The sequence below is a fragment of the Mucor mucedo genome (assembly GCF_025094135.1).
Source record: "Mucor mucedo strain NRRL 3635 chromosome Unknown EV154scaffold_10, whole genome shotgun sequence".
Lineage (NCBI taxonomy): Eukaryota > Fungi > Mucoromycota > Mucoromycetes > Mucorales > Mucoraceae > Mucor > Mucor mucedo.
In genome coordinates this window covers 276,193-303,565 of record NW_026252294.1, presented here as the reverse complement: position 1 = coordinate 303,565, position 27,373 = coordinate 276,193, and the positions used below count along the sequence as shown (strand labels likewise).

Genomic DNA, 27,373 nt, shown 5'->3' with positions numbered 1-27,373 from the left:
GTGCCCATCATTGGTTGTTTACCTCATACGAATGGTTTCGTTTGCGGTATCTGTCCGGATAACGAAAATACCATGACAGCGTACTACAGTGGAACTGAAAGTACAATGATCAAGCATTTTAGCCTTTTCCATCGCGGATCAGCTACCGACAATTATAAGGCGAGCTGGGTACAGTCCGTCTTTAGTATGCAAGCAAAAAAAGTATACATTGGTTTTGAATAGCTGTACCAAGGCCCCACTGTAGTATCGACAATGACTGAGAGAACCGGGTGGAGTTGTATGATTGGGTCCACGTCAAAGGCAACAATGACGAAGTCATTTATGACAAGATAATTGACTGGACTCGTTCGTATTTTGCCAATATACAAACCATTTTGGCTGACTCTACCCAAGACCACTACTATTATCGGACAAGGGTGATGGAATCAACAGCGTAAGCAATTTCATTTAAGTGTACAAAAATATTCTTACTTAACAGATTATGAATTATAGCATGGACATTCAGACTAAAGGTCTGAGCTGCCTCAGTGACGAATCCTGTAAAAAGTATGCAGACACTTGGGCCAGGCTTGTAGTCATGATAATCCGGGCTGTTGATGGTCGAAACGAGACATTCTCGGACTTTGGTAGGGTTTGCCTTATAAGAGAAATGGAGGATTCTGCTCGAAATTTTTTGAATTGTGTCAAGCTCGAGGTGGTGGGTAACTCGGGTACGATCTGGCGTAAGATTCAGGAGTTTTTTCTTTTTTTGGTCCGTCTTCCAAACCCACCAGGTCATGAACGACACAAGTCGATGATCACGTTGTTCATGGCCTTTAGTCAAATAAGTCATGACGGACAATGGAAGCAACCAAATGCTGCAAGTGCCGCCCCTGCAAGACTTCGGTACTGCATGCGAAGCATTGTCTTAAAAGAAATCATCGACCAAGAATCGCAATAAACCTTTTTTTTTTATCTTTTAAAACTCCCTTGATTACTATGTTAGACGAACTGAACCTTTTTGATGCTATTGAAGCATCAGCAGTATATACAAATCTCTATAAGACATTCTATATTTGGGATCGTATTTTATTCATTTCAAAGATAATGAATAACTGATCAACAACAGCTATTATCACAGTGTTAAAAACGCAAATTCGTGATATAACCAATATGCCGGAATAGCATCGTTTTTGTTTAAAAAGAACAATACCGACAAGTTTATTTGACTCACCGTCCAAAGCCAATTATATCAGCTCCTGAAAAACAAATGGTGGGTTTATGTTGCTTGAGTACGTAATTAATGCAGCAATGTATGTCATGTGTTTCCCAAAAGATGCGACATTGTTGAATATTTATGAAATGTTCCAAAGATTTTTGATATCAGTTATCATTAAAGATAAAATCTGAACATTGCTCAATTCATCAGAGCTTGATATACTCACAGAACAATAAGTAGAACGTGCAATAATAAAAAAAAACCAAGATAAAGTTTCTCACAAAAAATACAAACAAAAAAACTTTGGTTGAATTATTTTATACCTGATGGATATTGTGTATTTTATAGAGCATACATTTACACTCCATTTTTTTATCTGTAAAAGTAGTTTTTATTGCTTCAAGATTAGCATTAAAGCATAAAAAGAATATGTTATATGTAATAGTATCCTATGATTATTTTTCAGGTTGCACAATAAAGCATATCTGCTTGAGCTAAATAAAATGTACAAATAATGCCTAATACGATTGGACATAGAAAGTAATTTTTAAAGCGAAAACGTCGTTATGATGCATCAAAAATGTCGTGTGACATTATTTCTTCTGTCGTTTCATCATACATGAAAAAAAAAGAGGTGCGATGGGAGTTGTGTACCACTCTCAGCCTTTCAAACAGTTGCATTGACAACTAATCCGACTTAGTGTGACCATGTGTCAGTAAATTTTCTATTGGTATATTGGGCACGTCTTTGTTGCCCTGTATATAAAGTAAAAAAACCGGGTACAAATTCCATCATCTATCATAATGTCTTCTACAAAAAAAAGGACCAAGATTTGCCATTGCAACAAGTGTGGCGGTTGCTCAGTTCCAATCAATACTGCTACACGACATGCCGAAAAAAAAATGTACGAGGAGTCATGCCAAAAGGCGGCAGCTTCCAAAAGAAGTTTGGATGAACTAGAAGAAAGTGTGTAACCCTCATCAGATATTTACCTACAACAAACTGTAATCTATACTAACAGAAATTTTAATAGATGACGCCGTAGTAGACACCAGCTTAGAATTTTCACGTTTGAACGTATCTGTTATTGAAGCAGAGTTTGCACATGTTAATATCAGTTCGACTCAAGTTGATAACCATTTTCAGGATGAATGCTCTTCAGGTATGCATACAAAAAAATGATTTATAACATGATGCTGAGTAATGTTTCAAGATGATGAGCGCGATTATGAAGAAGGCTTTATCTTTGATCAATCCTATAGCATTGATGCAAATGATGATAATGAAAATCAGGTTATTGTCGAAAGCAGCAGTGAGATATATTGGACCGATGAAGTTCTCAAAATGCTAGATGATTTGGATGATCAAGGTGAAAAATTTATCATAAAAAAAGGTAGGCTTGAATTTCGGAATAAATATTTGCAACTTTATTGAAACAATCGTAGTCCAACAAAATAATCATCCCAGAATACCACAAGATCCCACTTACTTGTTTATTTGTTGTTTTGTACTTATATTCCAAATGGACTTCTTGACTATCATCGCTACACACAAATTACTTGATCTGTTCCGTATGCTATTCAGCAATTTTGAGTTTCCAAAATCGTTACCCACGATCAAGCTTCAAACTGGATTTATCGATCTTACCAAAGATATGACTGTCTACGCAACTTGTCCTAAATGCTATTCAGTTTATCTTTATGCTACAAGCAACGGGTTAACACAGCCTGGGCCTCCACAAATATGTACATTTATCAATATCCTCAAAAAAGTACCTTGTCAAACCCCATTATTTCAAAACGGTTCCGATACTCCAATCAAAAAGTTTGTATACCATTGTCTTATAAGTTCGATCCAAAAGTTGTATCTGAGAGAAGGATTCGAGGAGAAGTGTGAAGAATGGCGTAGTTTTGAAGAGGCTGTAAACCCAACTGATATGATGTACCATTGCTCCCAGGGAAAAATGTGGAGAAGCATTCTTTCTCCCAGTGGCGACCCTTTTGTAAACAGCAGTAGATCTTTATGTTTGACATTGAATGCAGGTTAGAATACAAAAAAAAAAAAAAAAAAAAAAAAAAAAAAGGTAAAGACGAGATATACTTACAACCCAGTTAAACATAGATGGATTCCAACCATATGATACTACCTCCGCTTCTTGCGTCGCTTTTTATCTGCAAGTAAATAATTTACCAGTCGAGGAACGCATAAAGAAAGAAAACACGATACTGCTTGCATTAATCGAAGGACCGCATGAACCCAACACTTGTCAAACACAACGCCTATTATCCATTGTTACAAACCAACTTCGCTCCTTGTATTTTGGTGTTCAAATGTCTACATTCAACTCTGGAAAACATGGCCAAGATTACGGTGCTACTGTCAGAGCCTGTTTGTATCAAATCTTGTGCGATTTACCCATGCAACGAAAATTGAGCGGATTTACTGGATTTTCTTCTACGCGATCATGTTTCCGATGTGATAGATCGTTTAAAGTTTTTCCTGACACATCTAATTTGGATTATTCCGGCTTTGATGCTGTGCATTATCCTGCAAACGCCAATAAGAAGCTGAATGACATTCAATCCGACAAGTGGTTAAATAGCCATAATAACGCCGAAAGACATCGCCAAGACAGGGCCCACGGTATGAGATATAGCGTTTTAAGGAGTTTGAGGTACCTTGATCTTGTAAAAGCTACCACCCAGGATCATTTACATTGCATTTGGCTGGGTCTTGCAAAATCAATTATGTCAAAGTATGAAGAATTTGGATTTTTTAAACCACAACACTATCAGAGGTATTATAAATTTATGACACTATATATACGCAAATGTCATTACTAACCTTGTGTAAAAATGTTCCAGTATGGCCGCACTCGCTTCAAGTATCATCACGCCCAACGGTTGCAGCTCTATACATGCCAAAATAAAAGGAGGTTTTTCTTATATGAAGGGCATCGAATTCGAAATCTGGACCTTGCACTATTCCGAATATGTCTTAAAGTACATGATTGTTTCTGATAGATTAGTTGATGGATTTCATAAAAAGCATTATGCAAACTGGTTACAATTTGTGCAAGCTTGTAGAATTGTTGTACAACCCGCGATTACTACAGCCCAGGCATTCGAAGCACGAGAACTCTTCCGCTGTTTTTGCAAAGACTATGTGGTACTTTTCGGCCCTGAGGCAATCAAACCTAACTATCATTACGTCCTCCACCTGTCAGAAAATATTGAATACTATGGCAGTACATTCAACACTTCTTGTTTCTCTCTCGAAAGAATGAATGGTGTCCTAAAGCAGTCGACAGAGAATAGAAACCTTCGATCAATTCAAACTTCGTACATGACAAATTTTTTGGAAAGCATTCATATCTCGTCTCTCATTAAACAATTAACAAGCACCAATATCATTTCTAAAGATCAAGCCCACATTCTCCACAACACCAGCGCTATCAACCAATCCTTATACACAAGCTCCAGTCCTCAAGATCGCATTAATTTTTACAAATTGTCTTCCTATGAATATACCAATTCGGGAGGTGTGGTGACCGGATCAGAAATGCTATACTCTCATCCGAATATTATCCCTACTAACTTTGATGAAATTAAATCCACTCCGCTCGATCCTTCACACCATATGCTTCTTATTGAATATTACACTCTATGCTACCCAAATCGTTCATTCACCAATCTCTTTCATTTAACCACGACAAATCTATGCAACAACCATGGTAATTCACTTTCCAATAACATTCCTTCAATTTATGTTGGTGCCGACGCCAGAATATCCAAACAATTTCAATCTGATATTATGTACAAAAGCCGTATGGCAAGATCGATGAAAGGTGCGTATATTCAAACATTCTTTAAAAACAATCATTCGTCGGAGTCCGTTGCCTGCTTTTACGGCGAGATACAATATTTCTTTCAACACGTCGTAAATGTTAACGGCAGTGTTACCCCCCACACATTCGCTTTCGTACGGTGGTTTATCCCCGTCAACCCTGGTAACAACATTTTAGAAAATGAAACTATGGAAATATGCAAAGGCTATGAAAATACAAATGTTCATTCGATTTTACCTGTACATAGAATACACAACGCAATCACGGTTGCATGTAGTTCTGACAATTCTAGTAATCCACGAATTCAAAACGGCTGCATTGTAATAATTCCTCAAGAAAAAAAAATATATGTTTAAGCTAATTCACCTATGCCCTTTTTTAATTTCAATAAACCACTATGAATATGTAAAAAATTGTTGTTGGAAAAGGGGGAGCAGATTAAAAAAGAAGAAAAAAATTGTTTATTTACAATTCAGGAACTCGGGCCCAGTCGGGTGCCTGATTTAGAAATTCGGGCTTGATCACCACATGCTTGAAACGTCCCGTATCCTTTGTCTCCTTTTCTTTTTGGGCGTTTTTTCTCAAAATGAGATCATACTCATCGAAATGTTGAAAGGCGCGACGAGCCTAAAGACGAATTGATTTAGTATGTATTCTATTAATAGGAATACACTCATATTGTATACCTCATTTGTGCGCCAATGGGGCACCATAACCCGCAAGCGTGAGTTTTTTTCGGTCATCCCTATTTCCGAATCCGTGCTTTCCTCGTCACTTTGGAGTTGCTCTATCAAGAGCTTCTCTATGTCATCACCATAAGCATCTCTCATTTTTTTGCCATACTCCTCGTTGACCATCACGTTTTTTCTGTGCTTGCATTTCTACAATTATATTAAATATTAACCTTGGAAACGCCTTGCATATTCGTAACTTACAGAAATTCTTCTTCCCTTTCTTGTACTTTTCTTATTTTTTAAAAGCTTTGCTGCGGGAGATTGCTTTTCGTTATCCTGCTTACGGCGAAAGACATTTCTGATCTTGTTTTGAAGATCGTTGTAGGTAATGGATTCCGTCCAGTTCTTTTTGGTTGACAATGTGATTTGAGCACCAACAAAATCGATAATATTTTTAGTTATACGGGTGTTCTCTACCGTCATAAATGCCTTAGATAGGTTCCACTCCAGATTACCAACCTTCTGGTTAGCAATGGACGTTTTAATCCAGGCCTATAATTACAAGGTAGATTAGATATATGAACGGTTCTCTATTCTTGGTGACATACCGACAAACTATTGTAAAGTGCACCCCCTATTTGGAAAGGAGGTACATTTCCATTAGTCAATGCGGGGGTAGCTGAAGAAACAGCAGCTTCACCGGAAAGAATAGACAATATTTTGTCAATTTTATCTTCCACCATGTCAAGTCGTGCCCTCAAAATTTCTCCGGTAACGATGGCTTCCTTGACCTCATTTTTTATACTGTTCAGATCATTTTTAATTCCTGTTATCTGAAAACATTTTACAAAGGCACCAACAGTTGCTGAATCATCTCTGCTGCTTAATTGCGACGTATTCATGGGAGCAATAGATACCATATCTTCTTGTTGAATATTGTCTGTCACCGACGAGACGGAGCTACTACGACTTCTAGTTGCTCTGTTAGGCAAAGAAGAATATCTTGAAGAGGGGTTGGTAGGTCTAGTCATATTTAGAATAAGTAATTTCTGGATGAAAAACGTGAAATAATCATATATACACAGATGAGCTCTCATTCAATATTATGTTTTTTTGTGATATTCCAATTGGGACCGAAACTGTGTATGACCTTTGGTACCTGACTAGTATAAATGGACTTTCAATTTTTAGGGTTTAACGTGATTTTTATTGACAAACATACTATCAAGTCTTTTAAGTATTATTCCACTCATGCATATTACGAAGCATCAGTTGCCTCCGGTGTAGAAGAAAATATAAAAGAAGGAAACAATTATTTCGGCTTTTTTAATATCTTTTCTTTCTTTTTGTTCAAACTTTCTAAAATGTAATGCTTTACTCCCATACTTGTCATGCCAAATTTTTTAACCATATATTGCTTTATTTTAGTTCTTTGAAATCCAAACATGCATATCTATTATAGGCTATCATTTGGACGTATTTCTTAGGTGCACTTTAAATGTTTTTTATATCAGCTTAACCACCTCTATTCCCGGACCATTAAGTCAGTTTAACAGTAGGTACACAAAAACAATATCTTATTAAGCATACCCGTATCTAATTTTTTTCAAAAGGTTATGCAAGCTGTAAAAATACAGGAACAACGCGACTGCTCTGCGTAATTAATTCTAATGCTTGGCCGTAGCGAATTGCGCTGGTTTACTCTACTGTGAGGTCTGATACGGGAAATACTTAGACAAAAAGATACATAGCGCTGTTTTTCTACTATTTCTATAATAAAATAAAATAAAATAGAATATACTTTCCTCATAATATTCCCTTATACATCGAATAATTTGCTATATGCAACGAGTAACGTTTATGAAACCTTACCCTTTTGTGTATGTGTGTATATGTGTGTATATGTGTGTGTATGTGTGTGTTTTTGTGTGTTTTTGTGCGAGTAGTGTAGGATCAACCCTGACAATTCCCGAAGCGTTAAATACAAATGTTTATAAAGACCTCAAAAGTAATAATAGATTAAGCTTTTAGTTTCAGATACATGAGATCATTCAGTAATTAAGTTATTTGTTTAGCCACGATTTGCATCGTTTGTTTATTTGATGAATTGCATAATGTACAAAGTTTGAAGTTCCACAAAAAAAAATAACAATTGTCATCGGAGAACGTGATGTTTGCATAACTTTAAATAGTTGCTTGCAGCTTACATCACAAAATGTGTTACTACAAGATTTAAAGTCAACCCATCCCCCCACTATATTCAAGTTAAGCAAATTCGATTGTCAATCTTTGCATGGTATTGTTCCACCCGACAGAAATCACTTTGTCGGATTAATGTCAATTGTTTGGTTGGTATTGACCCAACCGATACCAAAACTGAGACATAATTGACTGCACGAAATTAATCTTTTAACTATGTGTATGTTCTACTGCCAATTACACTTGACAAACAAGTATGCATCTTTTACAGTAACCGTTGCATGATCTGATAAATAAGTGTCTCGTAATACTAAAGATTTATTAGAATACTCATGCTCCCGATCCACTGATATGGGACAACGTTATCTGGAAACAATTCTAACGAGTAGTATCCATTTAACCCAAGGCGGGAAACAAAGTATAGATCTATTCCAAAACCAGAAAGGTTGACTCATCATTAAAACTCAGGGGAGTTGTGCAATATAAAAAGGATCAATTATTTCATAGCAGCAGAGTTCTTTTAGTCTATTTTTACCCCTAATAAAAATTTACTTTTATCTCATTACTTTTCTATGTAATATTCTGTCAAATACCACAGAATTAATCCAATCATAAAGGCAATGACTGCTTAAATTTAAGGCACCATCGGACATGTATTATACCACCCAATGGTACCTTCACTAACAATTAGATAACCGTTTAAACCACAGATCCCAATAACTATAAATACCCTGCCTTTTACCATAATGTACAAGGTCATTCAGTTTTAAAACGAATAGTAAGAATAAAAGCCTACAAGCACTATTAATCTTATTTACCTGTTTTTTATCTATTTTTTTTTTTGTGTTAAACAGAGTTTCTCCACATTTAGTATGCAATCAAAAAAAGTAAACATTGGTGTTGAAAAGCTGTGCCAAGGCCCCAATGTTGTATCGACAATCACTGAAGAAGGGGAACGACTTGTGGCCAAATTTTTGGAAGACAGTTCGGTGGCAGTTCATTTCAGGAACGAATATTTGGAAGACAGTTCAGTGGCAGTTCATTCCAGGAACGAATTTTTGGAAGACAGTGCGGTGGCAGTTCATTTCAGGAACGAAGTCTTGGAAGACAGAGCGGTGGCAGATTATCTCAGGAACGAAGTCTGCATCGAAAATGGGGCTGATGATAACAGAATCTTTTCTCGGTTCTACCAAGAGGTTAACTGGTTCTCTCTCGTCGAAAAATTGACGGGTGAAAACAGTAGAGAGAACCGGGTGAAGTTGTATGACTGGGTCCACGTCAAAGGCAACAATGACGAAGTCATTTATGACAAGATATTTGACTGGACTCGTTTGTATTTTGCCAAGATACAAACCATTTTGGCCGACCCCACCCAAGACTACGACTTTTATCGGTTAAAGGTGATGGAAACAACAGCGTAAGCAATTTCATTTGAGTGTACAAAAATATTCTTACTTAACAGATTATAAATTATAGCATGGACATTCAGACTACAGGTCTGAGCTGCCTCAGTGACGAATCCTGTAAAAAGTATGCAGATACTTGGGCCAGGCTTGTAGTCATGATAATCCGGGCTGTTGATGGACGAAACGTGACGTTCTCGGACTTTGGTAGGGTTTGCCTTACAAGAGAGATGGAGGATTCCGCTCGACAATTTCTGAATTGTATCAAGCTCGAGGTGGTGGGTAACTCGGGTACGATCTGGCGCAAGATTCAGGAGTTTTTTCTTTTTTTGGTCTGTCTTCCAAACCCACCAGGTCATGAACGACACAAGTCGATGATTACGTTGTTCATGGCCTTCAGTCAAATAAGTCATGACGGACAATGGAAGCATCCTAATGCCGCAAGTGTCGCCCCTGCAAGACTTCGGTACTGCATGCGAAGCATTATCTTGAAAGAAATTATCGACCAAGAGTCACAATAAACCTTTTTTTTATCTTTTAAAACTCCCTTGATTACTATGTTAGACGAACTGAACCTTTTTGATGCTATTGAAGCATCAGCAGCATATACAAATCTCTATAAGACATTCTATATTTGGGATCGTATTTTATTCATTACAAAGATAATGAATAACTGATCAACAACAGCTATTATGTTCTACTGCCAATTACACTTGACAAACAAGTATGCATCTTTTACAGTAACCGTTGCATGATCTGAAGTTCTAAATCAGGATTTTTAAAGAAATAATCTTGTTGTTTGTGAGGGACCTAAGCCTTTGAATTTATATAAACACATAGTCTTGTTGCAGTTCGTTTTGTAACACATACAAATATATACACCGACAAAATAAATTGATTTATTTAGATAGAAGCAATAATAGTCAGATTGAGTTTTTAGCATTTCAACATAATATCTCTGCCAGATAAACCAGCATGTATAAGGGATTCTATAATACCAACTGTACACACCTTGTAATGTGGTGCATTAAAAGTAGTCACTACATTTAATACTGGATTTCCCTATACCCTTTATGGTTTGATCAATTTTAGGTCTTTCGAAAAAAAAAAATCATAAATTCAAAACTTATAATCCAATATGATATTTTCGATAATTATGAGCATTTTTTTTAGCTTGAAAGGACTTACGGGGACGACGATTTACTATATGCAAAATTCAATTCAAAACAGCGTGCTAAGTGGAAAAAAAGACCAAGAAAGTCTAGAAGGTCAATATTCGGTATACCATTTCTAATGGGAATATGAAATCGTTTTTTGTGGATCTTTTTCACTATAATCTAGCATAGTAAAAGTCTTAAATCTGAGGGTTTCCCCTTGAATAAACGTGGTTATCATTAATCTTGCTCCTTGTTAAAAAAAATACAAACATTATTCCAAGCATATACAAAAAAAACTTAGCAAATCATCTATCTTCAAAACCAAAAGCAAGAAAAAAACAATGCCTATTATGAACCCTCGAGCCCTTTAATCAGCTAATGGTCTTTTTTTTTCTGTATTAACCCGAAAACTAATCATAAGTCCCAGAATGCTCGCTCTTATCAAATGACCCATGAACACTGATGGCATTTTATCACACAAGTAATTTCGATTTAGCGCAGTAGTTTTCATAAGTCTAACCGTTGGTTAAATTTTCATATTTTATCGCTTGGTTTGGGGTTTCCAAGAAAACTGCTTTCCCAAATCTTTTTATATCATGGAGCACATTTACAATAATTGTATATACTGAGAGAACAAAGTGAATTTGTAAATTTAGATGGAAGGGTTTGTTGCGTATCCCTAAAACTGAATTTATAAATCAGCTATATTCTTCAGTTTAAATAAGACAATAGCCATTAGGGAGCGATTTGTGTTTTTGTTTTTTTAAAATGAAGTACTTCCGTATTTCCTACTTTAGCTCAATTAATTTTGTTTATAAGCTTTTATAGTTCCCCCTCTTCCTCTTTACTCTCCTTAATTCTTGGATTATTGACGCCAGAGTGAAACCTTACACATTGGTTAATTGCGTTTTAAGCAGAGCAACTTTTAAGGGGAGCAGAAGAAAAAAGTGAGCCTCCCCTTCAGACAACGGTCCATTATCCCTAGTTAGCTCAATAAAGTCTGTTAAGGTAAGGGCCCTCATTTTCCCCTTTTGCTTGATACAGCACTGTCTAGTCTAGGGGAAACTTCATTTTGATGTGTTTATACATAATTTTGACAGTTTGATGCCTATGACCTATTTTGTAAACCATTTGGAGAAAGTGCCTTCTCTGATGATAGGGATTGTATATTTGAAACCCAGGTGACTCTTTAAAAAGACAAACGTTGAAAAAAAAAACTCTTTGTTTTTGTAAGCTAGTTAAGACATACTATGGAGTCTTCATTACGAGAATATGTATGTGAGCAAATCACAGATTACTCTGATCAAGTAAAAAAATACTTTGATGCCTTGGCCTTGGTAGCCGAGTCCGCAACTACAACAGAAGAGCTTAATTACCCTGAAGAGATTATTGAACAAATGGCTGTGATCGATCGAAATTTGCAAGGAGCTGTTGAACATAGTAAAGTTTTGGAGAAAAGAAAAGAATAGAAAAAGGGAACTAACATTGATAACAAAAAAGTTGAACAACATCAAATACGTCAACAACAGATTATTCAGGTGCAAGATGAAATTCAACAGTATAACCTCGCGTTACTCGATGTGATTCAAAAGTTGGGATCCGCACGAGAAGAACTCGATCTTTGCCTGACACAGGCCAAAGTGGAATTAAAAGCCATTCAATATGCCAGTGAATGTAAGTTATGATTAAGTTACGAGTTCTCTCAGTCTAAATAATACTCATGCCCAATATACAGCCAATGTCAAATTTACCGATGTGTTATCGTACGCTTCGAAATTATCCAAATATACGTCAGCACCACCCAATTTCGATACTATGTCAAAGGAAACAAAGATCGATTTTGAGAAACCATACCCGGATGAAGAGAAAATGCGTCGAGGTATCTTGTACTGGCAAAATGCACCTCAACAAAGTCAGGAAGACAGATGTAAGTTGCCAAGATGAAATCGAGGCTGGTGCACTAATGAATCAATTTTTTTTTTTTTTTATAGTTGAGAGCTCAGATAGTGAAATGTCAGTCAATGAGGAAACTTTGGATTCAAGTGGAAATAAACAGACGGAAGATACGGGTGGAGATCCTTTCTGGATTTTAGATTTGAATCCGGATATGCAATCATAAATATACCCTTTTCTTCTTTATTATGAAATATACATTTATTTATTTATTTGTTTTTTTTTTTTTGGTTAAACAATTACTGGAGAGTAAAGAATGGAGAATATGTGATGCCAGAGTTGTTTCCGAAAAAGGAAAATGCATCTATAAAAGAAGAAAAAGACGGTTAAATGACGTTTGTAAACTAAAGACTATCACAAATAAAAGTACACTTACAGTCAGTGCTTGGAGGGAGGGTGGTAGGGACAGTCCAGTTATAGCCCAAATCGCTGACAGGGATGGATCCATTCGTAAGGATATTAGCAATGACCACCGATAGATAAAGAGGGTTACCTTGCATCAAGGAAATCGATTCAATAGTGGTAGCATTCACGTCAGTGACAGACCTATAAAAAAAAATGTCAAAATGCGTCGCGTAATTTTAAAAATAGACTTACCATTGAATTGTATAGTTCGAGCCAAGAGCCACTGTAGCCTATAAATGTGTATGTAATTTAGATTCAACTCTTCTCACCAGCAAGAGTTTTTTTTTATACTTACGTTTAATAAAGGTGCAGTGGTAGCAATACCTGCGGTAGATTGAGCAAGGGTCATAGCGAAAAGACACAGAGCCAAGAGAATTGTAAAAGCGAATTTCATTTTTTGTGATAAGTAAAGATGATGAAAAAAAAAAGAAGAATAATCGTAAACATTACCCTGAATATTTATAATGTTTTTATTATTTTTTGAAAGCCTCAAAGTTTCCTTTACGAGTCGGGCTGAATGAAAAAAAAAAATGTAGATGGAACAACTTAAAAGCAGAGTCTTGGCAGGTCATAAACCGTAACCTAGCAAACGATACTTTGGACCTGTTCTTTTTCTATATATATATATATATGCAAGAGATGTTGTTGTCAAGATGGTTGCTTGCGATAGAATAAAAAGCTTCTTGTAGTCCGGAATGCTTGTCGAGTTGACGATGGATGTAGATGACGCTATATTGTATCGATAAGCTACATATTAGGATATTCTCAGGTGATGTATTGTTTATGCCTTTCAAGAATAGAAAAACGTCTACTTTTAGCATCGTGCATTTTTTTTTTGTTTTTGTTTTATATCTTTTGGGCAAAGAGTGTATGTGATTGTGTGAATTTGACACTTGTAAAAGTAAGCCTAATAACCCCCTCCTGGCCTCTCTCGAACCCCCCTGAGTGGTACGACCGTAACATCTCTAACAATGTGAGTTACACGGATCTGTACACGATTTGCATAAATCTTGAGGGAAACTTGAAACAGAAAAAGTCTAATTATAGCCCCATTCAAGAATTCGAACCCTCCCCCCAAAAAAAACTTGCTCGCCCAATTGGTTATTATGGAATCTGCAGTCGTGTGGTTTTCTTTGATACGGAGATGAAAACACGCTGGTGTGACCTGGGTGTGGAGTCTTAAAATAAACCTTTATACTTTTTGTAGGATCAATCAACGAGGGTCGGTGTAACCTGTATCTAATTTTGTAGCACATTTGTAAAATAGACATTTGGGGACCTTCCCCTTCTCTCTCGGGGGTCATTTTAAACGAACATGATTTTTTTTTTTGTTGTAAATTAGAGTTCTATTAAGTAATAAAAAGTATAATGGGGGTCAATGAGGTAAGGGAAACTCGTACAGGTGCATGTAATAAAAAGAAAAAGGAGAATGGTTATGAATTGAGAACAAAGAAAACTCTTTTTTTTTCTCTGTATCTTTTTTAAAGCAAGAGAGCAACGGCACCAGCAATACCAGCAGCACCAACAAGACCGGCCTTGAGGCTGTTAGCAGCACTGCTTTCAGAGGCCTTGGGAGAAGAAGCGGTACCAGAGGTAGTACCGTTGGCAGAACCAGAGGCAGCAGGAGCAGAGCCGGAAGCAGCAGGAGATGAACCAGAGGCAGCAGGAGCAGGAGCAGCGGCGGTATAGTTGGTGGCAGTACCAGCAGGGACAGCCAAGATGGTGAAGTAAGGAGAGTAGGTAACTTGACCGTTATCACCAGTTAAACTGACGGCATCTAATGACACAATGTTTCTTTAATATCGCATGTTTCTTAATTTAAACTCTATCATCAACTTACAAGAGACCAAGGTTTCTTGAGTAACGGGAACGTTCCATTGGTACTCTCTGGCGCTAGCAGCAATAGGAGCAGAAAGGATGTTGGCGATAGAAACATCCAATGCACCAGAACTACCCTTTAACAAACTGATAGAGTTGATGTTGGCAGCAGGGCTAGCATAGTTGGCAATAGGATCCCTATTTATTATGTTTGATGTTAGCCATATATTTTTGCAATTACTCTTCCGCGCAATTCCTCTTACCACTTGATGGTGAAAGTGTTACCGGCAGTGACGACTTCCTACAACAGACGAAAAAAAAAGGTAAGTATCTCGGGGCAGGGACAGGGGTTTACCAAAGGGCTACTTACACCAAGACCAGGATGTGTGACAGCAACACCGGCATTAGGAGGAGTGGTTTGAGCATAGACAGCAGAGACCAAGGCAGTGAAAACGGCAGCAACAGTGAACTTCATTTTTGTAATAATTGAAAAGAGTGTAAAGAACAAGAAAAAAGGAGAATGACTCGAGAAAAAATTTGTCTCTAGTAATAAATCAAAAAAATATTCCGTGTAACGTAAGCCGTGCACCACAAAATATGAGAGATAAATGTCTAAATTATTAATAGATGTGCCCAATAGAAAGCGTTTTCCATCACTCCGCTTATGGAATAACAAATAGTTTTTTTTTACTTTTTTAAGCATGGCACTTTTTTCGGATTGGTATACCACCTATTGTGAGAGCGGTATATTTTATCGCTTTAAAGATTCTAGACATTCCATAGAGTTCATCTCAAGATTTTATTTATCTCCTATCGTGTTCATGAAAGGCCTTTCACAATTTAGGTGTATTAGACTAACTTACTGATAAACAATTTGCAAGTGTAGTATCACATTTAGATGTAGATATTCTGATGGAATGATTACAAGTCAATCACCATACCATCCTTTTGTAACTAACCAATTATCTCATACTGATGTAATAATACAGTCCTTGTTTATCATATCTTCCTACAAATAAAATCCGCGCGCTTTATTCTTTTTCTTTCTTTCTTTTTTTTTTTTCCTCTTTCTCTTTTATTACTATAATGAAAATACAACGTTTTAAGGATAGGTTAGTCAATAATGTATTCTTTTCTTTTTCTCAGTCAAATGCTAAAACATGGCAAAGAAGTTTTAATGTGTATCCTTTAATACAAGAAAGGTCACCTTATAATTTTGGCAGGTCGGCATCACGTTTGCAGCTAGTTACCACTAGAGCGTGGGCGAGGGAGGGGGTTGGGGGTTTCAATCTCACGTCTTGGTTTTAGGTAATTCATACATACATAATCAAAAACACATAATATTATGCCTAAATATTATTTTAAAAAAAATTTGCACGTGATTATATAACAGCGTAGAAAAATAATCTATTTCCAGTCACTATACTAAGGCTCCAGCCAAAATATACTGAGGCTTTCAAGTAAGCTTTTGTAGGAATGAAATAAAGAGTTTAATGATACGAACTAACTCTATTCTTTTTTTCTGTAGGTTGAGCGCAAGTTGGCCAATATCGAAGACAGTACTCCCGAAGCGCATACGAGGTCCTCGCTCAACAAATCGCATCAGTCTTAGAAAAAATTTCAGATATTTCCACTGGAAGAGACCCACTCCAAATTAACATTGAGTAGCCACAAGGAGAAAGCGATTGCCAGCCATTGATTCGTACAACAGCTGTAACAACCTCCAATACAACACAACAAATTACAGCCGAACCAAGTAATTCAAGACCTCCTTCAAGTTCATTCAGATTGAGTACCGGTGTATACACTGTCACAGATCTGTATAGGGAATAGAAAGAAGGTCTGGGTGGTAATTATTCCGTAGAGTTTATGAACGCTAACCACCCTGGTTGGTATTCATCCCAAAAAAGCTTTTACATGCGTAGAAGAAAAATTATCAAGGCTTGTGAAGAATACGCTGCTTCTGAAGGATGGACCGTTGAAGATGCTATAAGAAGAGCGGAAACTCTTCGCATCAGAAACAAAAAATCATTAGACTACCTTTCCAAAAATAGCGATCTTATTTTCTCCATGATTTAATAAAATTATTCTTTCTACAAATTAAAATTTTCCACTTTAAAATGTATGAATTTAGGTTATGTGGACTGATTTGCATGACGTTGACATTCATAAATGCATGTTGATCAAGTATCTGTTGCTTTTATAATAAGCTGTTATTGTATTACATAATTGACTTAGTTCTTATAAGTTTTAGTTTTCCGACCTTCAAATAACTCCAGTTACTGAAGGCTGGGGTTCAATAACTTCCATTGTACTACGTTACTCGATGCAAACTTAATTCGATATTTGAGGGGAAGGTAAAATACGTGGTTTTTATAAATTCCGAATGAGCATTGAAAAGAAATAATGTCACTGTTTATATACTAAATTGTGCTTTCTATAAGCAATGGTGTCTTTGTAGCCAGTAATTATAAGTTTATTTGACAAACATCTAACTAATTTGACCCTGTTAAATGCTCAATAATGAAAGAGTGTGATAGGGAGTACAGTACAAAAATACAGCTTAAATTCATTTTTTTTTTTTTTTTTTTTTTTTTTGTAAAGAGTACAATGGATATAACAATAAAAACACGTGCGAGTGTATATAAAAAAGAGAAGAACAAAGAGGGAATAAAAAATCTAACTAGAATTTGGTTTATACGGGCCAATGCAGAAAAAATGTCCCCTTGATCAAATTTAATTGGCGTAGAGTGAAATTCCTTGTTTATGATTTAGCATAAATTGATTGGAATGTGCTGCAATAGCAGTATAATTGATACGCGAATTTGACTTTATTTATTAAATTTCACTACACCACAAAAAAATTCAACGAAACATCACACAATAAAAAAAAAAATAGGAATGCCCGCTTACACTTGTTTACTCTGTATGGTTTTTCTCGAGAACCAAACAAAAAAAAAACAAATTAAAAAAAAAAAAAGAAGGATCCCCTTAACATTTATGATGGAACGGAACTTTTTTTTTCTTTTTTCTTGTTTATTTTCTATTTTTTTTTTTTTTTTCCTTGGTTTTCCTCTTCTTTTTTTCCTTTTCATCATTGTTTTTATCTTTCAATGAATTATAAATAAATCACCCTAATTTATCTTTTTCATCCTTTCTCGCCCGCATCATGTCTTTTCCATTGTAAGTAGACATTCTCTAGTTTAAATTTTTATTTTTGCCACCAGATCACTGACATTTTATTCTAGTCACGAGAACAATCATTCAGATATTGGTAGCACAACAAACACAAAAAAAAAGAAGCTCGAAATCTAACCCATCATCTTTTATATATAGCATCTATTCCTATTCAAAATCAGACAAAAGAGACACATGGAGAACCTACATCCGACACCATTTATACAGCATTGCGCCAAGACACACACTCCATCAGTGACTCTACACTCGCCAATAGCACTCTCCATAACGACAAATTATATCCTAAATGGAACACAGCCGACTCACCCATCTCGTTTCATGAGATCCACGACGTCTTTCTGAACCATGAACGAAAATACGGCTTCCAACACGATAACACTCGCAACATGTACGACCATCTCATGACTATGCTCAACTCAAGATCCGCACGCATGTCCCCTCAACTCGCACTCTGGACCTTACACGCCGACTATATTGGTGGAGAACATGCAAACTATCGAAAATGGTATTTTGCCGCTCATCTGGATCTGGATGATCGACGTACACCCAAAAACAGTCCTACCGGTCAGTTACTCGAGGAAGCCAAAAGGGAATGGCGGGAACGCATGCAAGGTATGTCTGATGCCGAACGAATATCCCATCTGGCTTTATTCCTCTTGATATGGGGTGAAGCAGCTACCTTACGCTTCACCCCAGAATTGATCTGCTTCCTGTTTTATATAGCCGAAGGCTACAGAGAAAGCTTTAATCATCAACATACCTTACCTTGCTTTTTGGATGATATCGTCTCCCCTCTTTACCAATATATCCGTGATCAGACCTATCAATTGATACGTGGTCATTATGTACGCCGTGAAAAAGACCATCATGAAATCATTGGCTATGACGATATCAATCAACTCTTTTGGGATAAAGGCGCTCTGGCCAACCTCAGACTCAAATCGTCCGATACCTTCTTTAAAGATACGCCCAAGGAACAACGTTATCTGGTCCTGACAGACATCGATTGGAAACGAGCCTTTCAAAAGACCTTTTTTGAAACAAGATCCTGGTTTCATTTACTGACCAATTTTTCGCGTGTCTGGATCATTCATGCTGCTTCCTTTTGGTACTACATGGCTGCCAGTGTCGATTTTCTCTACCTCGATACAAAGCAACGTCATGGTAGTGCAAAGGCAACCTCCATTGATTTACCTGTCAAGTTATCTGTGGTTGGCTTGGGTGGGTTAGTGGCTATCCTGATCATGGTGTTTGCTACCTTGGCCGAATTCAAATACCTGAAAACTTCAGTGGAAACCTCTAGTATTTTAATGACTCGTCTAACTGTCCTACTCTTATTTGCTGCATGTCATGTTGCTTGCTCTGTCTATGTCTTAAAGTTTGACCAAAAGAGTATGTTGGCCTTAATTTTATCTTCCTGCCAATTAGGGGTGGGTGCTATTGTTTCCATCGTAATTGCCATTTTACCTTCTGCCAGTTTATTCCATCGTCGTAAATCCAGTCGACATTTATCTTGCAAGACATTTACGTCGAATTTTCCCGAAATGGTAGACGATGATCGATTTTTATCTATCTTGCTTTGGATTTGTGTGTTTAGTTGTAAATTTTTGGAAACGTACTTCTTTTTGGCCCTGTCATTCCGTGATGCCCTTTCAGTTACGACGTTGATGCAGTTAAATAACTGTAGTGCAGATCCTTTACTGGGTCGTTGGCTCTGTTCTGTCATGCCCATCTTGACCACGGTCTTGATGTTCTCTGTAGAGCTAGTCCTGTTCTTTCTGGACACATACCTATGGTTTGTGATCTGGAATACCATCTTCTCTGTCTCGCAATCGATTCGACTGGGTATCTCCGTCATGACCTCCTGGCGACAATTGTTTGCAAAGATACCCGTCAACATGTTTTCCAAAATCACCGCCACCAAGGAATTCGTGTCCGTGCATTTACGTCGTATGGCTTGCTCACAAATGTGGAACGCTATCATCATTTCCATGTACCGTGACCACTTGTTGTCGGTCAATAACCTGCAGTCGTTACTTTATCAAGTGCACGAGCAAGAAAATGATGGAGGTCAAATGATCCGTGAACTGGAGGCGCCACCCATTTTTGACCCTGCATTATCCACAGATATGGAGGATTTTTTCCCTAAACATTCGGAGGCAGAACGTCGTCTCTCATTTTTCGCTCAAAGTCTGTCCACCCAATTTCCTTTACCCTGTTCGGTCGATACCATGCCCACTTTTACGGTATTTACCCCGCATTATGCCGAGAAAATGCTCTTGTCGCTGCGAGAAATTATTCGTGAAGAAGACTCCACTACCCGCGTTACTTTACTTGAATACCTTAAAAAACTGCATCCTGCCGAATGGAATAATTTTGTCAAGGACACCATGTTTATTGCCGAAGAAAACCAAGTGCCCACAAAACCTTCTGAGAAGGACGATTTACCCTTTTATTGTATTGGCTTCAAATCTGCCGCCCCTGAATACACCTTACGTACCCGTGTGTGGGCCTCGTTACGAGCACAAACCCTGTACAGAACCATAAATGGCTTCATGAACTATTCGCGGGCTCTCAAAATATTGCACCGCATCGAAAATCCTCAACTCAACGGCCAAGACCACGACCGCAAAAAACAAACGGAGAACCTCCTCGATGCCATCTCCTATGAAAAATTTCGTTTCTTGGTCGCTATGCAACGTTATGCTCAATTCAATGCTGAAGAGGCTGAAAACTGTGAATTCTTATTGACCGAATATCCGCATCTCCAAATCGCCTACATCGATCAAGAATTAGACGCTGAAGGACAAACCGTCTTTTTCTCTGTTCTCATCGACGGTCATTGTGATCTCTTGCCCAATAACAAACGCGTACCCAAATACCGTGTTCGTTTACCCGGTAATCCCATTCTTGGTGACGGAAAATCCGATAATCAAAACCACGCCTTGATCTTTTATCGTGGGGAGTATCTACAACTCGTTGATGCCAACCAAGATAATTATCTGGAAGAATGTCTCAAAATTCGTAGCATCTTTGGTGAGTTTGAGCAAGGCACAGAGGATCAACCTTCTCTCGATCAAGTGTACGCTCTCTACAACGGCTCCCATCGCCGTATCACCAAGGACGAAGAACCAAGACGGAAGAATGAAAATATTCCTCCCGTAGCTATTGTGGGTGCACGTGAATATATCTTTTCGGAAAACGTAGGTATGTTGGGTGACGTCGCCGCTGGTAAAGAACAGACATTTGGTACATTAACGCAACGTATTATGGCAAAGACAGGGGGTCGATTGCATTATGGACATCCCGATTTCTTAAACGCTGTATTCATGACCACACGAGGTGGTGTAAGTAAAGCTCAACGGGGTCTGCATCTAAACGAAGACATTTATGCTGGTATGAATGCTCTTTTACGAGGCGGAAGAATCAAGCATACCGAATACCTTCAATGTGGTAAAGGACGTGATCTGGGTTTCTGTAGTATCTTAAATTTTACGACCAAGATTGGTACGGGTATGGGCGAACAATTGCTCTCTCGCGAATACTATTATCTGGGGACACAATTACCTTTGGACCGTTTTTTGACATTTTATTATGCACATCCTGGTTTCCACATGAACAATATTATGATTATTTTTGCTGTGCAAGTATTCCTGTTCTGTATGACGCTGGTGGGTACCATGGCAGCTGGATTACCTCATTGTAAAGGAAGTAATTGTTTTGATGTCAGGCCTGTCTATGATTGGTTACAACGATGTATTCTTTCCATCTTTATGGTCTTCTTCATTGCATTCTTACCGCTCTTCTTACAAGAATTAACAGAAAAGGGTGCTTGTCGATCCATACTTCGTCTCGTCAAACAATTCCTCTCCTTATCGCCCTTGTTTGAAGTATTTGTCACGCAAATCTATGCTAATTCCGTCTTGTCTAACTTGAGCTTTGGAGGTGCAAGGTATATTGCTACCGGTCGAGGCTTTGCTACCTCTCGTTTACCATTTTCAGTCCTGTATTCTCGTTTTGCTCATCCCAGTATTTATTTTGGCGCACGCACCATGTTTATGCTCTTCTTCGTCTCCTTGGCGCTTTGGATCCCTCATTTGATTTACTTTTGGGCTACGGTGGCTTCTTTATTGGTATCGCCCTTTGTGTTTAACCCGCATCAGTTTGTATTCATGGATTTCATTAACGATTATCGAGAGTTCTTGGGTTGGCTTTCGCGGGGAAACTCTACACGATCTTACGAACATTCCTGGATCTCCTTCTGTCGTCAGATCCGTACTCAAGTCACCGGTAACAAGAAGAAGGCGCGTCAAAAGTTTGAGAACAAGCCCATTGTGGCTGTACCCCGTGCTCATCTTTCCAGTATCTTTTTCGCAGAGATCATGATGCCCTTGATTCAAGCTGTTCTTTGTGCAGCCTGCTACACATTCTACAAGAGCCGTGAACAGGTTGATGTCTATGGTGTACTCAAGTCACCTGTGAATACGTCATTGGGTCCTTTAGGTGCTTTGGGACGGGTCGTCTTGATCTCTGTGGGTCCCATTGTTTGGAACGCTATCATGCTCATTTGGATTCAGGTCTTATCGTTGGTAGGATCCGGATTGCGTCGAACAGGATTTTATATGGCCTTGTTGGCTCATGGTCTGGCCGTGGTGGGATTCGTGCTATTCTATGAAGTCTTTTGGACGCTGGAAAAGTTTCAAATACGATCCACGTTGTTGGGTTTATTGGCCGTGTTTTCGTTACAGAGGTTTATCTTTAAGACATTTGTAGCCTTGTTTTTAACAAGAGAACTTCATCATGATGCTACCAATCGAGCCTGGTGGAGCGGTAAATGGAAATCCAGCAAAGTAACGTTTTATATTATGTATTTTTAGGGATATCATCATCAGACAAACTAAAAAAAAAAAAACTTCTTTTTATTTCTAACAGGTTGGTAAACTGGCAGCACGAGAATATATATGCAAGATTGTTGAGATGTCTATATTTACGACGGATTTTATTTTGGGACATTTGATCTTGTTTGGCCTGTTTCCGATCACGTTGATCCCGTCCATCGATCGCATTCATTCACTCATCCTGTTTTGGTTAAGACCCTCTAAGCAGATCCGTCCGTCTGTCCTACCCACCAAGGAACGTAAAAGACGTCGCCATATTGTGTTACTCTATGGACCCTTCTTTATATTTGTTTTGCTTTCATTTGCGGCGTTGATTATTTTGCCTCCCAAATTAGCCCCTCGCTTACCTATTCAATATCAAAACTTTGTCAAGATATTCTAAAAAAGATAAATAAATAATTCATAAAAAAGAAAAATCTATATATATAACACACGCACATATTTACAAATAAAAAAAAAATTATACATATATATAAAAAAACGACATCATAACTAGTCTATTTTTAAAATAATATGAGAATAACATAATTACTACGCAAATCAAATCAAAAAAGTGCAAACAAGATGTAGTCAATACTGCGTATAAAAATAAAAAGCCCTTTTTTTTTTCACAAGGCTTCAATATTTCTTTCCTTCTTCTTCATTACAACAACAACAACAAAAATGCTTCTTATTACATCGGTAGATGATTACCTTGGTTACTGTATTGCCTCTCATCTCTCTCAAGTCAAGTCCGTTCGTAAAGACTTGCGTGTCTTGTACTCCCAACCTTCTGCCTGGATCAAGAACTTCCAAACCAAAGGTATCGACACTGTCAAGATTACAGACTGTCACCATCCTGACCAGCTCTCCAAGGCCATGCGTAACGTCTCTCAAATCGTCCTTACCTTGGGCTCACACCCCGACCGTGTCAAGCACTGTCAAAAGCTATTGCAAGTCGCCTTACGCTCTGGGGTCAAGTCGATTCTTTTTCTAAGTCATATCGGAGCGCAATCGGAGGAACATGCATCCTTGTATGACTATGGTCTTGTTGAGAACATGTTGATTGAGCAAGAAGAGCAAATGACCAGCGTGATTTTCCGCTTGGATTTTATCCAGCAATATTTTCATTTGTGGGCTGCGCAGGTAGAACAAACCAAACAATGGCGCTTACCCATCAGCCACGAGACCGAAATGTGCCCTGTTGATATTGGCGATGTCTGCCTAAGTATCGAAGCGTGTGTGATCCGTAACGATGCCTTATTGGAAGAATTGGAGGATTGCCATGTCGGTCAAGTGTATACTTTAACAGGCCCCGAGGCGTTGAAAAATAAACAGATGATGCAAATGATGTCTGATGCAACACGCTACACGAATTACAAAAATCACATGTGTCGGCCCATGGATACACGTTTCTATCTGGATGGTCTCTGTCGTGATATCTGGTTCGATGCTCGTATCAAGAACGAGACTGCAAAATCATATCGTGATGTATTGGAAACAAACGCCTATCGTACCAAAGCCTTTTCAGTCCCTCATCGTACGTATTAAAAAAAAAGAGAGATATGTATTCATGACTTTTATCTAACAGCTGAACACAACATACATTAGGCTTATTTAAGGATGCATGTATAGATTACTTTGATTGGATCAACAAGACTTCAGGAAGTGTCCCCGTCAATCATATTCAGCAATTCTCCAAGGTACCTAAAACTATGGGAGACTTCTTTCAAGAAAACGCCAATTCATTCAAGCCAAAAGTTTAAAATGGAGCAAATAATAATAAATTAATTTTTTTTTTTTTTTTTGGTTGGCCCGGGATAAAAATACAGAAATTTATAAATAAATAAATAAAAGGCACACATCTTTTTTTTTTTTTTTTTCGTTCCTATTATTTAACACTAAATTTAATCATGGCACCTCCACCTAAGGATTATTGGTTCCATATCAAGTACTGGGCAGTCATTATCCCTCTTGCCTACATAATCTCCTTTCTCTGTAAGTTTCGTTTTATGCATCCCCTTTTGACTCACACGGCCCTAAAAAAAACCTGACCTGACCTGTTAAAATAGACATGTTCTATCCTCTTGCTGGAATTCACAAATTGAACCAAGATTACAATATTGAATCCTGTGAAAAGATTTCCGGTGAGCCATAACTTTACAACTCACCAAGAAGTTTAACTTAACTCTTTTTTTTTTTTTTTTGGTAGGACCTGCTGACTTTCGTTACTGTGAAGATGTCATCTTGTCAACCACCGAACCTGGCATCGCTTATACCACTTGTGACCCCGAACGTCATTTACATAATAAAGTCATGGGCATTAGCTCTTTGGCTCCCGGACAAACCGCCAAAAGTGGTGGTTACTGGAGAGTTGACTACACACAGGCAAGTTCGCGTGTCTTGCCCCTCCCCAAGGTGTTTCTTTTATATTAACATTTTTTTTTTTTTTTTGACTGTATAGCGCCCTGCATCCATTGAACAATTTCAAGTAAAGGACTTTGATACCGAGACTGACTTTCACCCTTTGGGCATGACAGTGGATACCCACCCAGAGACAGGCGAAAGATTACTTGTGTCTGTAAACTTGCCTCATTACGGCGAGGCTTCTATTGAGTTTTACACCATCGATGATGCCAACCTGGAACTTCAACACAAACGTACGATTCGTCATGAAAAGATCTACAACCCTAACTCTGTGCATGTCATGAAGGATGTGCGTTTCAGAGCAGCTGATGGTACACCTTCCTTCTTCTTTACGAACGACCATTACTTTATGAAGGCCGGACTTCTCAAGAAAATCGAAAACTACTTTTTTTACTTGAGTAACGTGGGTTTCTATAACGCACGTACGGGGGAGGTCGAAAAGGGAATGAACGGCATGTTATTCGCTAACGGTGTGACAGGAAATGACCAGACCTTATTTGTGGCCGAAACTAACCGTCGCACCATTAAAAAGTATCAAATCTTGACTCATGAAGATGAGCAACGTGTGCCTCATATCACCCTCAGTTATCAGACTCAGGCCGTCTTTGATATGGCCGTCGATAATTTGCGCTTTCACGAAGAAAAGAATTTGGTCACTGTGGCTGGTCACCCCAAGGGCATTCAGGCTATGCAATACATGATGGCCAAGAACAAGTCTGATGTGACTAAACCTCCTTCTCAAGTCGATGTCTGGGATGTCACCACGGGAGAAACAGAGACGCTCATCAAGGACAATGGCGAGTTATTCACGACTTCCACTACAGGTGCTCTTGACTTGGTCCATTCTAAACTTGTCGTAGCTGCTCTCTTTGATGAAGGTTTATTAATCTGTGACATTTAAATAAAGAACAAAAAAAAAAGATATAATGTTGGGAGGAGGAGGAGGAGGGGGCAACTTCTATTTATTTTTTATATGTGTAAAAAAAAACAAACAACAAGAAAGGAGGAACGTGATTTAAAAAAAGAAAAGGAATTTACACTAGAATTAAAAAATGTTAGCGAGATATACATATATACAAAAAGAAAAACTTACTGGCATATTTCTTAGTCCAATCTCTTGCTGTAGCTTCATAACGTGCACGGTCGGTCTTGTAGATATGGGCCAACTCAGGGACAAGAGGATCTATTTTATACGTGTTTGTTAATAAGATGAGAAAAAAGGGGTGATATATATATGACGTTACCATCAGGATTAGGATCTGTAAGAAGAGAACAGACAGAAAGTAAAACTACAGATTAAAAAGAAAGTTAATAATTCACGCTTTAGAATGATGACTCTTTTTCTTAATTTTTACCCTTTGAGATTGTAAGTGCGGGTGACCATTGATCCTTCAAGATATCTAAACAGATGGAACCGTTGGAGTTGATGTTGGGATGATAAATCTTGGTGGTAAAGTTAATCTATTTTTACGAGTTAAAAGGGGATTATGTAACTGAAGCCATATTAAAATATTATATCCTTTATTTTTTTTACCTTTGGGGGCTTGAAAGGGTAATCAGTGGGAAAGTGAATAGACAAGAAGAAGACACCACCTTGGTAAGGACTATCTTCCTACAAATGAAATAAGTTTAATACAAAAAGCAACAACAACAAAAAAAGCATACAACACTTACAGGACCCATAATAGTAGCTTGCCAGTGAAATAAATCATCACCAATAGGTCCTGCAGAGCAGGAAGAAGGTGGGTCACGCTCGAGATCTTTAAGCTCCTATAAAGGTGTTAGTCCATCTTGTTTAATCTCGGTTTTACGTAGCCCTCATTTTTCAGATTAAAAAAAAAAAGAAAAAAAAAAGCCACACAAAAAGAAACCCCCACATATATATAAAAAAAGAGAACAAGTAGAAAAAATGTCTACATCTCTTTTCTTAGTTCATGTATTTCTTTTTTTCTCATCTTACCTTGTTAATACGCTTTAAAGCCATTTTTTATAATTATTTATTTTTCCAAAAAAATTGTATTTGAAAAAAGAAGTCTGTAGAAAAAAAAATAAAAAAAAATCCAATCTTATTCCACCCCCTCCCCTCAAAAAAATCATCCTCCCTTTTTTGGTGCGGTCATTTAAAAAAAATAATCATGAGTAATTGGGCAAAAATAATATAGAGTCAGGACATGTTTACTGTCCCACACACACACCTATTCTTTGTTTCTAATCAG

The 27,373-nt window shown here is 37.7% G+C and overlaps 9 protein-coding genes across 9 annotated transcripts; 5 read left to right on the top strand and 4 right to left on the bottom strand.

The window, feature by feature from the left end:
- Positions 1-8,453: 8,453 nt before the first annotated feature.
- Positions 8,454-9,843, top strand: EV154DRAFT_599149 (uncharacterized protein; the record flags this gene model as incomplete). The annotated part of the gene is made up of 3 exons (XM_051607094.1): positions 8,454-8,697; positions 8,774-9,336; positions 9,396-9,843. Exons 2-3 carry the CDS (start codon positions 8,792-8,794, stop codon positions 9,841-9,843), a joined length of 993 nt encoding a protein of 330 aa, XP_051461966.1. The 5' UTR covers positions 8,454-8,697; positions 8,774-8,791.
- A 1,853-nt stretch (positions 9,844-11,696) lies between these two features.
- On the bottom strand, positions 11,697-12,095 carry EV154DRAFT_8023 (uncharacterized protein). Its single transcript, XM_051607783.1, has one exon. The coding sequence runs from the start codon at positions 11,988-11,990 to the stop codon at positions 11,742-11,744; it is 249 nt and encodes an 82-aa protein (XP_051461965.1). The 5' UTR covers positions 11,991-12,095; the 3' UTR covers positions 11,697-11,741.
- A 3-nt stretch (positions 12,096-12,098) lies between these two features.
- On the top strand, positions 12,099-12,598 carry EV154DRAFT_413179 (uncharacterized protein; the record flags this gene model as incomplete). Its single annotated transcript, XM_051595556.1, has 3 exons — positions 12,099-12,153; positions 12,275-12,406; positions 12,471-12,598. Coding segments are annotated over 3 exons (315 nt in total), but the record flags the coding sequence as incomplete, so codon positions are not given.
- On the bottom strand, positions 12,557-13,265 carry EV154DRAFT_599147 (uncharacterized protein). The gene is made up of 4 exons (XM_051607093.1): positions 13,133-13,265; positions 13,030-13,067; positions 12,809-12,978; positions 12,557-12,736 (listed from the first exon to the last, which is right to left on the bottom strand). The coding sequence occupies exons 1-4, from the start codon at positions 13,229-13,231 to the stop codon at positions 12,672-12,674; spliced, it is 372 nt and encodes a 123-aa protein (XP_051461963.1). The 5' UTR covers positions 13,232-13,265; the 3' UTR covers positions 12,557-12,671.
- An 852-nt stretch (positions 13,266-14,117) lies between these two features.
- EV154DRAFT_495230 (uncharacterized protein) lies at positions 14,118-15,162 on the bottom strand. The gene is made up of 4 exons (XM_051600016.1): positions 15,026-15,162; positions 14,919-14,956; positions 14,678-14,853; positions 14,118-14,614 (listed from the first exon to the last, which is right to left on the bottom strand). Exons 1-4 carry the CDS (start codon positions 15,128-15,130, stop codon positions 14,319-14,321), a joined length of 615 nt encoding a protein of 204 aa, XP_051461962.1. The 5' UTR covers positions 15,131-15,162; the 3' UTR covers positions 14,118-14,318.
- A 2,870-nt stretch (positions 15,163-18,032) lies between these two features.
- Positions 18,033-23,133, top strand: EV154DRAFT_457670 (1,3-beta-glucan synthase component-domain-containing protein; the record flags this gene model as incomplete). The annotated part of the gene is made up of 3 exons (XM_051597417.1): positions 18,033-22,136; positions 22,602-22,703; positions 22,786-23,133. Exons 1-3 carry the CDS (start codon positions 18,240-18,242, stop codon positions 23,131-23,133), a joined length of 4,347 nt encoding a protein of 1,448 aa, XP_051461961.1. The 5' UTR covers positions 18,033-18,239.
- Positions 23,134-23,281: 148 nt separating this feature from the next.
- On the top strand, positions 23,282-24,593 carry EV154DRAFT_457668 (uncharacterized protein). Its single transcript, XM_051597416.1, has 2 exons — positions 23,282-24,270; positions 24,342-24,593. The coding sequence occupies exons 1-2, from the start codon at positions 23,415-23,417 to the stop codon at positions 24,494-24,496; spliced, it is 1,011 nt and encodes a 336-aa protein (XP_051461960.1). The 5' UTR covers positions 23,282-23,414; the 3' UTR covers positions 24,497-24,593.
- EV154DRAFT_495223 (uncharacterized protein) lies at positions 24,545-26,084 on the top strand. The gene is made up of 4 exons (XM_051600015.1): positions 24,545-24,728; positions 24,803-24,877; positions 24,943-25,118; positions 25,195-26,084. The coding sequence occupies exons 1-4, from the start codon at positions 24,644-24,646 to the stop codon at positions 26,056-26,058; spliced, it is 1,200 nt and encodes a 399-aa protein (XP_051461959.1). The 5' UTR covers positions 24,545-24,643; the 3' UTR covers positions 26,059-26,084.
- Positions 26,085-26,124: 40 nt separating this feature from the next.
- On the bottom strand, positions 26,125-27,240 carry EV154DRAFT_7875 (ubiquitin-conjugating enzyme E2-16 kDa). Its single transcript, XM_051607779.1, has 7 exons — positions 27,118-27,240; positions 26,828-26,927; positions 26,692-26,765; positions 26,513-26,618; positions 26,402-26,446; positions 26,251-26,340; positions 26,125-26,196 (listed from the first exon to the last, which is right to left on the bottom strand). The coding sequence occupies exons 1-7, from the start codon at positions 27,139-27,141 to the stop codon at positions 26,192-26,194; spliced, it is 444 nt and encodes a 147-aa protein (XP_051461958.1). The 5' UTR covers positions 27,142-27,240; the 3' UTR covers positions 26,125-26,191.
- Between the last annotated feature and the right edge of the window lie 133 nt (positions 27,241-27,373).

What these genes read in the sequence shown, in the direction of transcription:
- EV154DRAFT_495230 (XM_051600016.1), bottom strand. Translation starts at nt 15,130, where the DNA reads ATGAAGTTCACTGTTGCTGCCGTTTTCACTGCCTTGGTCTCTGCTGTC. An exon ending in TCACACATCCTGGTCTTGGT is followed by an intron (nt 14,957 to 15,025) that starts GTAAGTAGCCCT and finishes CGTCTGTTGTAG; the next exon opens with GAAGTCGTCACTGCCGGTAA. An exon ending in AACACTTTCACCATCAAGTG is followed by an intron (nt 14,854 to 14,918) that starts GTAAGAGGAATT and finishes CATAATAAATAG; the next exon opens with GGATCCTATTGCCAACTATG.
- EV154DRAFT_7875 (XM_051607779.1), bottom strand. Translation starts at nt 27,141, where the DNA reads ATGGCTTTAAAGCGTATTAACAAG. An exon ending in CTTTAAAGCGTATTAACAAG is followed by an intron (nt 26,928 to 27,117) that starts GTAAGATGAGAA and finishes ACACCTTTATAG; the next exon opens with GAGCTTAAAGATCTCGAGCG. An exon ending in TACAGATCCTAATCCTGATG is followed by an intron (nt 26,341 to 26,401) that starts GTAACGTCATAT and finishes CGTATAAAATAG; the next exon opens with ATCCTCTTGTCCCTGAGTTG.
- EV154DRAFT_495223 (XM_051600015.1), top strand. Translation starts at nt 24,644, where the DNA reads ATGGCACCTCCACCTAAGGATTATTGGTTCCATATCAAGTACTGGGCA. An exon ending in CTACATAATCTCCTTTCTCT is followed by an intron (nt 24,729 to 24,802) that starts GTAAGTTTCGTT and finishes CTGTTAAAATAG; the next exon opens with ACATGTTCTATCCTCTTGCT. An exon ending in GGAGAGTTGACTACACACAG is followed by an intron (nt 25,119 to 25,194) that starts GCAAGTTCGCGT and finishes TTGACTGTATAG; the next exon opens with CGCCCTGCATCCATTGAACA.
- EV154DRAFT_457668 (XM_051597416.1), top strand. Translation starts at nt 23,415, where the DNA reads ATGCTTCTTATTACATCGGTAGATGATTACCTTGGTTACTGTATTGCC. An exon ending in AGCCTTTTCAGTCCCTCATC is followed by an intron (nt 24,271 to 24,341) that starts GTACGTATTAAA and finishes AACATACATTAG; the next exon opens with GCTTATTTAAGGATGCATGT.
- EV154DRAFT_599147 (XM_051607093.1), bottom strand. Translation starts at nt 13,231, where the DNA reads ATGAAATTCGCTTTTACAATTCTCTTGGCTCTGTGTCTTTTCGCTATG. An exon ending in CCACTGCACCTTTATTAAAC is followed by an intron (nt 13,068 to 13,132) that starts GTAAGTATAAAA and finishes ACACATTTATAG; the next exon opens with GCTACAGTGGCTCTTGGCTC. An exon ending in CCTCCCTCCAAGCACTGACT is followed by an intron (nt 12,737 to 12,808) that starts GTAAGTGTACTT and finishes CTTCTTTTATAG; the next exon opens with ATGCATTTTCCTTTTTCGGA.
- EV154DRAFT_8023 (XM_051607783.1), bottom strand. Translation starts at nt 11,990, where the DNA reads ATGTTGTTCAACTTTTTTGTTATCAATGTTAGTTCCCTTTTTCTATTC.